Source organism: Frankliniella occidentalis, unplaced genomic scaffold (genome assembly GCF_000697945.3).
Source record: "Frankliniella occidentalis isolate FOCC.00 unplaced genomic scaffold, Focc_3.1 Scaffold19, whole genome shotgun sequence".
NCBI lineage: Eukaryota > Metazoa > Arthropoda > Insecta > Thysanoptera > Thripidae > Frankliniella > Frankliniella occidentalis.
Genome location: NW_026267149.1, coordinates 95839 through 104717, shown reverse-complemented (window position 1 = coordinate 104717; position 8879 = coordinate 95839). Strand labels below are relative to the sequence as shown.

The 8879-nt window shown below is 61.0% G+C and overlaps 2 protein-coding genes across 3 annotated transcripts in view; both read left to right on the top strand.

The window, feature by feature from the left end:
* Window positions 1–6: 6 nt before the first annotated feature.
* On the top strand, window positions 7–2851 carry LOC113207770 (MAM and LDL-receptor class A domain-containing protein 1-like). The gene is made up of 7 exons (XM_052264447.1): window positions 7–123; window positions 206–698; window positions 785–1297; window positions 1376–1798; window positions 1873–2225; window positions 2301–2466; window positions 2568–2851. The coding sequence occupies exons 3-7, from the start codon at window positions 823–825 to the stop codon at window positions 2606–2608; spliced, it is 1458 nt and encodes a 485-aa protein (XP_052120407.1). The 5' UTR covers window positions 7–123; window positions 206–698; window positions 785–822; the 3' UTR covers window positions 2609–2851.
* A 387-nt stretch (window positions 2852–3238) lies between these two features.
* Window positions 3239–8879, top strand: part of LOC113207780 (plexin-A1) — a 70934-nt gene continuing 65293 nt past the window's right edge. Inside the window, exon 1 of one of the 2 annotated variants that reach the window (XM_052264448.1) lies at window positions 3239–3447. The gene's annotated coding sequence lies outside the window, so the exon portion shown is untranslated. Of the gene's footprint in view, window positions 3448–5877; window positions 6537–8879 lie in introns of those variants that run through there. The other variant, XM_026424474.2, reaches the window with a different exon arrangement.

Here is an 8879-nt window from a genome sequence, read left to right as displayed (position 1 = left end):
CTGGCGCGCAACGAGACGACCCGCACCGTGCTGCGCGAGCTCTGGTACACCACGCCGCCGCACGTCCCCGGCGACGGCTGGCTGCACGCCCAGCTGCTGTACTCCGAGCCGCAACCGCACCGCGTGAGTGTCTGATACATCCAGGCAATTCTTCGGCTTTATTACTTAACAGCGTAACCGTAACTAGATGCGTCTCTTTTTCCAGCTGGTCCTGGAGGCGTCGTCTACCGCTGCTGGCGACCCCACGCGCGCCTACCGCGGGCACGTGGCGGTGGACGCGGTGGCCCTGGTGCCCGGCGAGGCGTGCCCGCTGCCGCTGGCGTGCAGCTTCGCGGCCGGCCTGTGCCGCTGGACCAACGTCGCGCAGGGGGACGACTTCGACTGGACGCCGGGCCGCGGCAGCGCGTCCACGGTCACGGGCCCCGCCGCACCCGCGGACAGCTGGGTTGAGCCGCAACACGGTGTTGTGCCCAAGCAGCAGCTCAACCAGGAGGGCCGCGGGCTCGACGACGCGGAGGAGGAGAGCGTCCTAGCAGACCTCGAGCAGGCTGTCGTCGAAGTGGAGGGCGGTCTCATCACGGAGCCAGCCGTCGTCGACCACCGACCGCACCCTGGCGGCTACGTGTACATCGACTCGTCGTACCCACGGCGCCCCGGTGACGTCGCCAGGCTAGAGAGCGAGCAGCTACCCGCAAGTGGTGAGCGATAGCGGGCTTCATCCCCTTCGTCCACCTCCTCCAGTCTCCTCTAGTCCCCGTCCTTAATGCCCTCCGACCTGTTGCAGACCCGCTCTTCCCGAACTGCCTGCGCTTCTGGTTCCACATGTACGGCGTGGACGTGGGCTCACTGCGCTGGCTCGTCTCCTCCGCCGCCGGGGAGCGCGTCGTCTGGAGCCTCGTGGGCGACGCGGGCAACGCCTGGTTCCGCGGCGCCGTCACGCTCGCCGAGCCGCAGCCCTTCCGCGTCGTGGTGGAGGCAGCGGTGGGCGCAGTGGGCATGAGTGACATCGCGGTGGACAACATCAGCCTGGACCCGGGGCCGTGCCCCGTGTCCCCGCAGGTGGCCGGCGCCAAGGCCCCCGGGGCCCCGGGGCGGGCGGGCGCGCAGCTGCAGCCGGTGCGCCGCTCGCCGCGCATGCCGCCCGACTGCTCCATGGAGGTGGACGAGTGCGGCTGGCGGCCCATGGCGCAGCCCTCGCGGTGGAGCCGGCTGCCGGTGGCCACGCTGCCACCCTCCATGCAGCGCAAGCCGCACGGGCCAGGAGACGGCGCGCAGAGCGGCGCGGGTCTGCGCAACGGCAAGTAGTGGACCTCCTGTGGTACCTTGGGCCGCCGGACGCCCGGACCAGCCAATCTAACGACTGTTTCGCCCGCAGATTTCTTCCTTGGGCTGCAGATGCCCGCGTCGCTGGCCGGGTCGTCGCCGGCCGCCACCACGACCCTCGTGTCGCTGCCCATCACGTCGCGCTCGGAGCCGCTGTGCCTCGCCTTCTGGTACCTGGTGCACGAGCCGTCCGCCGCGGGCGCCATGTCCACGGGGCTGGGCGCGCTGCGCGTCGTGTTGCGGGAGGCGCGCGACGACCGCGAAGTGCGCACCGAGGAGGCGCCGCGCGCCGCGCTGCAGTCGGCCACGGTCTGGGCCCTGTACAACACGCAGGGCCCCGCCTGGCGGCCGGCGCGGGTGCCCCTACCGGCCAACTTTACCTTCACCGTGGAGCTGGAGGGCGAGTGGGGCCCTGGAAAGCACTCTGGCATCCTGGCCGTGGACGACATCGTCCTGTACCACGCCAAGTGTCCTGGTGAGGGCGGGTTGCATGGTGGGTTGACCCCGGACGCACAGCCCCGCGTCTCATGACGACTCTCTGCCCCACAGGCGTGCCGTCCAGCGCGCTGTCCTCGCCGGCGGACTGCTCGTTCAGCTCGGACTCGTGCACCTGGACCAACGGCAGCGGCAGCACCGGCCGCAGCCCTGGCTGGCAGCACGCCAGCGGCCAGCACCGGCCCGCCCGCCTCAGCGACAATACGTTCCGCGCGCCCGGCGGCTACGTGTTCTTCGACATGTTCTCCCTGTCCAAGGTGCTGCGGCGCGCGCGCCTCGAGTCGCCGCACCTGGACGCGGGCGAGCCCGTGTGCCTCAGCTTCTGGTTCGCCGCGTTCGGCCAGGGTGACTCCACCATGCTGCGGGTGCTGCGCGTGGACCAGGACCGGAAGCTGCCCGAGATGACGGTGAGTGAGATGCGCCTGTGTCGGACACCTTCAGGCGCCCACGGGAGTCTTGACCCCTCCTCCGGCGCGTTGCAGGTGTGGCAGCTGAACGCCCGGGGGCTCGACACCGCCCGGCCGACGTGGATGTCCGCGCAGGCCACGGTGTCTGCCAACACGGCCTTCTCGATCGTCCTGGAGGGGGTCGCCAACAACGGCGGCTTTGCGGTGGACGACGTCAGAGTGCGGCCGGGCGTCTGCCAGAGTGAGTGTCGTGTCATTTTCATGAACACGTTTTAAATTTCTGTAGAAAATAGTGTAGTGTAACTATGTAATCGTGTGATGCATTTCATTGTTTTCCGCCAGCTCGCCCAGTTAACGCCCAACCGACGTCAACGGAATCTTGAAGTTTTTGTTCTCTAAATAATAAGTTAGTTAGTCTCGGGACCAATTTCAAGTAGTCGATGTAATTTGTAAATTTTCATGAGAATCAGAGCTGCTGGTCCAAAAATGGTCAGGACAGGACTACAACTATGTCCGGTGACAATGTCTGATTTCGTTGTGATACCGCTATACTAGTCGTGCTTAACAAGTGCCGAATGCTGTGCTCCATAATTAATTATACTACGTTTACCGACGTGTTCATCCAATTCGTTCACACTTTCTTATGCATCCCTCCTCTTCCCTCCTCCTCCCTCCTCCTCCCTCCTCCTCCACCTCGTTTGGATACTCCAGGCGGCCTGTCGTCGATACCCCACGCGCGGCGACGCAGCCCCGCCTGACCGCGCCACCTAGTGACTCATCGGGGAAGTTTGTTCGAGGGGAGATGAATGAAACCTCACCCCCACTGTAAATATTGTTTGTCGAGAATTTTCTTGTTTAAGTCTGGGTTTATTAAAAGTTAAAGTCGAAAGTGCATTCATAGTTGCACTGCCATAGTATGTAATTTTACGGATCACCTGTAAAAGGTGGAAAGTCTTTCGTTGTGATGAAAAGGTGGGCAGACCCACGAGCTTTTCATACAATGTCCACAGGTTTGCGACAGTCTGTCGGCTGCGCTGCCCACAGGGCGGTCTGGCCACGCCGGTATTCGTTGTCTTATTATAACATGTTGTGTTTTAGTTTCTAATTTTTGTGACATGGAATTTCCTTTTAATTTTAAAGTTTAACGATATGTAGTTTTTAACAACGATACCAAAGAGAGTTTTTGAGCTATTAGAAGACTTCATCAACCGTGACCTTTGAGGTTAGTAAATACCTGTTGCATCTTTCAATGATTGGTGTCTATATTGCTGTTTTACATACCGTATACCGATAAAACTTACCTACGAGTGACTTCGTTTTTAAACCACCAAAACCAATAATAATCACGCGTAATCGCAAATCCAGGTACCCCCTTTTCCTCCCACTCCACACCCCCAAGGGGGCCCGTCGCACTGCGCTAGCTATCACACCGGCCTCCCTCCCCTCTGCCTTCGGGCGGCTATTGAGCTTTTGGGAAATTCGTTTGTAATTAAATGGATATCAGCAATATAGCCTGGCGGTGCGACGCTCCATTTCGGGAGCGAGACGGGAGAGGGGTGGGGAAACAGCCCGACGGGGCTGTGGGGCCCGCGGGGGTGAGTGGGGGCGGGCGGACATATTGAAGTGATTTGTTTGGGAGCCGGCGTTTCGATGATGAAAGACAAAGATATACCGCTCTCGTTATGTCTGTGCGACAAGACCTACGATCGATCACTTTGTATCTTTTTGTTTTTTTTGTATTTTTTTCTGGAATCGTTTTGGTAAAATTGGCATAATTTCTTCCATTTACAAAGCGTTGCCTTCATTCGTCCCTTGTATGACTGATTTTGTGAAGGTTGTTTGTAGTGTCAGACGGAAAGAAACGAAATGTGTCTCCTAGTTGTCTGTCGCGGTCCCGCCCCGCCCCACACTGTCCTGTCCGGCCGTGGGATTCTCCTCCCTCGCCTCGGCCTCTGCTCACGCCGTGCCGCCCGGCACGCGTGAGGTGAAGTCGTTAGTTGTAACTTTGCCGGAGTCCCTTAAAGACATCAATCTCTCCTTCCACCCCTTCAGTAGTGCGCGCGCCGGGCGCGGCCTCCTGAGAGGCAGTAAGCAACAGAACGATCTGCTCGCACTTCTCTCCCCTCTCTCCCGCCAGCCCACTTTCTCTTTCCCTCCCTTCTCTGCCCCCCCCCCCCCCCCCCCCCCGCCCCCTTTCCCTTTCCCCCCCCCTCCGCCCCCGGCCCCTTGCCCCCCGCTCTTCCTTGCACACTTGCGGTGATCCCTGAAGACTAATGACTCCTGACGCAGCCACAGCGTGTGTGGTTTCAGTAGCTCCATCCCCAAAGTGCGGCGCGCCACGCAACCGCACGGGCCGCCCGGGAGGTAGGCAACCCATTTGGCGCCCGGCCGGCCTGTCAGCCCGGCGGATAGGCAACCCATTCGTCACTGCCAGCCGGCTGGGCGGCCGGCAGGTTCGCGTCCGCCCCAGCCGGGAGTGTAGGCAACACATCCGACTCCGGCCCGAAGTGCGTCCAGTCAGATGTTGTGTTTACATGCGTTACGCACTCTCTGTCTCGCGATGGATGTATGCGCAGTACTGTAGGAAACTACTAAATTCCTCAGAGAAGAAACTGGTTATTATTTTAAATTATTGTGGGAAAAATAACGAGTCATGTCGGTTGACGTGGAAATTTTGTGCGTGTTTTTATTTCAGTAAGGTGTGTAGTTGGTGTTCTGCATAGATGAGAGCTGTCCAAAGCATGAGAGAAGGGCCCTTCTCTCATGTCCAAAGACAGGCCGCAGTGCAGTCGCTACGACGGCTGGCTCGAGGTGATGCAGGGAACTCCTCACAATTCCTGGCGAACAGCTGCACGCGTTGAATAAGCAGCTGGCTCAGGCTGGCAGTTTCCTTCCTACGATACTACAGTAGCCTACATGCATCACGGCTGTTGCTGTTGGCGCCGGGTCGTTGATATTTATTCGCCCCGCGCCAAGTCAATGAGAAACTGTCCCGACAAGACAAGACCGGACCGGCCTGATATTCCCACGCCATGACATTACCGGCGATTCTCTCTTTGTCTCGCTACCGCCGCTACACCGCGTCCCCCCCGCGCTCCCCGCTCGGCCCGCCCCTGCTCACACCAAGGCTGCCCCGCCATACCCCGCCAGAGCTGTGGGCCAGAGGCGCCGCGCCTCGGCGAGCGGCGGCACCGCTCCGCGGCAGGCGTACCAGCTGCCAGCAACGGCGCCAAATTCAAAGCAAGTGTCAGTCTGGGATGAGCGCGGTTTAAGTTTCATACGTAAAGTGGGCCGAATGTAGGGAAGTGGCACGTCGCCCAAGGGGTGCTGGTGCGTGCACGCCCTTCACGAATCAAACCGGTACCGCCGGGCGGCCGATGGCCACATAGTGACCACGTTCGTGCTGCTGTCGTTGCCGGTAGGTTGGCAGCGCCCGCGGGGCTGCTGCCCGCGCTCCCCTCCCCCTCACTCACACCAGCGAGCGCGGGCGGCGCTCCCGCACGCACACACGCGCAGCGCTCACACGGACGGGGCCGCGCTCCCCTCCGACCCGCGTTCGGCTGCGCTCGGCTCGCGTTCGGCTCGCGTTCGGGCCGGCCGCGCCGGGGGTTTGTCCAGGCGGGCCGGCGGGGTGGGGACCGGGCGCAAGTCAGGACCCGCCGCAGTGCTTGGCTGTGGTCCGCCGCGGATGGAGGGCCACGCCGGTCTGTTTATAGGATTTTGTCGCGAACGAACTGCCAGACGTGTGTCAAATTTAACTTTTAACGCCGCCCACGCCCACCTGGGCCGCCGCGATTCCGCCCAACATCTCGGATTACGACCCTCTGGCCGCGTTTGACTCTTGCCGCCACCCTGAGGCGGTGTTTTGTAGTTTTGGACGTTGTGACGGGTGGATGTTGTGTGATTTTGAGGTTAGGAATGTTTACCGCGGACTTGAACATCGTGCTCTCTGTGAAAGAGAAGTAATTGTGTGCTAGTGATCATCCTTGGATAACGAATTTCGTACGGAAAACGTGTGATCAGTGAGCCAAGGTTGTGCTTAAGCCGCCTTTAAGGCCCTTTCCTCTGTGCGTCGCTGGTGGATTAACAGCCCGTGAGGAATATTCGTGCAAAAGTGAAGTGCTTAACGTCGTGACTGTGCAAGAAGTAGTAGTTACCCAGGATTTTAACTACCTACATTTTGTGCACCAGCGATTTTGTGTGAAGTGTCTGTGTGTTGTGCTTAAACCAGTGCCGGTTGTGAAACAAACCCCAATATTGGATTTCTTTTCCCTCACGTCGCTGTGTACTGGATACTTTTAAATTTGGAAGGTGAGTAGCATGGTTTTAAGTCTAAACTTAATCAATCTCTTCTAGTTTCACCCGTGTGGCCTTCATAACTTTTCGCTGAGGAAAGCGTCTTTACCAGCGTCCTTCCAGGCTCGTTGGTTTATTTCATATTTTCACCCGTTTTACACTCCCCGCATCGGTTAAAACCTAGTCTGTGCAAAAGATCTCGCCGAGTGTGTGCGTTTGATTGCGAATTCGTCTTAAAATTCCTTGTCGAGCATTTTGGGTGGGGCGCGCGATGTAGTGTTTGGAGGTTGGTCGGCCCGCGAGCTGGCTGGGCTGGGCTGGCTGCCAGCTCGCCTGGCGGCTTGGCTGGCTGCCACCCCTGGCTTGCCGGCCGGAGCCATGGATGCCATCTTGTGCGCTGGGCTGGGCCGGGTGGTGGGCTGGGCTGGGCTGGCCCGCTCGGCGGCGCGCTGCCCACAATCACTTCTTTCCCCCCTTTTCCTTGACGACGACCTGCTTTTCCAGAAGTGGGTACTTTTTTCTCTGGGGACGCGAGTGTCTCTGCACCCATAGGGCACCTGTGGCCACTGGGCCGGGTGCCCGGCCGGTACTCGCGGATCGATACGACGCACCATAACGTGGAGCGCTGGGCTGGACGGCCCCGCGGACGTCTGCGGCGTGCACACTTTGTGTACCCCGCGTCCCGGACGACCCCTCGCCGCGCTGCTGGCACGGCTCCTCCTGATGCCCATCCCGATCCTTATCCTGCCCACACCGGAGCGGCTCGGCGCGGCGGCGGCCGGCTCAGTGCGCCTGGAATGTCATGCATTTCGAGAATAAAAATAAGGCAAACGAGAGTCGGGCTGTGCGACGTCGCTGGGTGGGCTGGGCGACCGGTCGCCGCCCCTGCCCGCCCCTGCCCGCCCCTGCAGGGACCCCCGGGGACTGGCGGGGACGCACTCCGCTGTTCCCACGATCCCTGGAATTTATTGGCCCTGGGCGGCCGCTGCTGCAAAAGGTCAGCGGCAGCGGACGGAGCTCTGCAAAGTTCCTCCTCCCATTGCCGCCCCTCCCCGCCCCGCTCCATTTCGCTGGCCTGCAGAACGATGACCACCACAGAGATGGAGAGAGAAAAAGAGAGCGAGGGAAGGCCCAAGGGGGGAAAGGCACGAGGTGGATGTATAATTGCAATTGAAGTTTATAAATGGAAAATCTGATTTCGCCTGGCAGTGTACGGCGGCCGGGTGCGGTGCTGGTACCCGGCCAGGAGGTGTCATTGCATCAGCCCTGCCTGCCTACGCCCCCCCCGCCCCCCGGCCTTCTTGCCCCCTCCAGACCGCTGTGTTATTGCAGGCCTGGCCTGCCTACGCACGGCCTACTTACTGCGATAATTAGTGCTAAAGATGACCTCCTCCTCCTCCCCCTTCCCTGTGGGGCCCCGCGGCGAAACAAGACAGGCGAGCTAATGTCACCTGGAGGTGAGAGGGGAAAGGTAGGGGGGGGGGGGAGGGGCCGCAAGTAAAACAGGCGAAAAGGGGTAGGCTTTGTCACGAGAAGCGGTGTCCCGGCGCCGCCCGTAAAAAGTGAGCGATCTGCTCGGCGGCGACGCGGCCCCGCCGATTTCTTTTCTAACGACCTTGGACAATTAGAGCGTGAACTAGGACAATTAACGAGGAGGCGCCCCGACTCGGCTGCTTCTTTGAAGGAGCCGCCGCCGCTGCTTCGGGCCGCCCTTTGATGACGTCGAGAAATTCGGCTGCCGTTCGTCCGTCTCTCCGGGGCTATCGGGGTCCGTTGTGAATGATTTGGTCCCGTTTTATCAGCGGCATGCTTGTCGCTCGTCGCGGCGTGGCGCTGCGCGCTGCGTACGGCTCTGGGCCGGCGTCACGGGGCCCCGCAGATAAGATAAGACTGAGGCCCGCCACGGCCGCCACCTTCGCTTTCCATTCGGGTGACTCGCGCACGGGCGGCAAGTGGAGCAGGTGGGGGCGGGCGGCGGTGCAACCTGGTGCAACGCCTGGCCGAGCTTTGGGGCGAGCGAGGTGTGAGGCAGGGTGGCCGTTGTGCTCCCTCGGTACGGACGGGTGTGTGCGAGCCCGGACGCAGTAGGAGCGCGGCCTGGTTGCCTATTCGCACGGGGCCCCAAGACGCTTTGATAAGATTCGATCCCGGCCGCGCGCCTGCATGCGGGCTAGTGTAGTAGAAACCCTTTCGCTCCAACGGGGAGCGAAACGGCCACCCTGACAGGGCGAAAGCTAGCGGAGCTCGTCATGACGCGATGCTACGCGATGCCAGGGTGCGCGCCCGCATGGCAGCCCGGGGCGGGCCGACTCTCGGCAGGGTACACATCGAGCGTCTCGGAGCCCCCGACCTCCTCCC

Coding starts and splice junctions, on each gene's coding strand:
- LOC113207770 (XM_052264447.1), top strand. CDS start 823: ATGTACGGCGTGGACGTGGGCTCACTGCGCTGGCTCGTCTCCTCCGCC. Junction 1,298..1,375: donor CGGCGCGGGTCTGCGCAACG/GCAAGTAGTGGA, acceptor TTTCGCCCGCAG/ATTTCTTCCTTGGGCTGCAG. Junction 2,467..2,567: donor GCGGCCGGGCGTCTGCCAGA/GTGAGTGTCGTG, acceptor GTTTTCCGCCAG/CTCGCCCAGTTAACGCCCAA.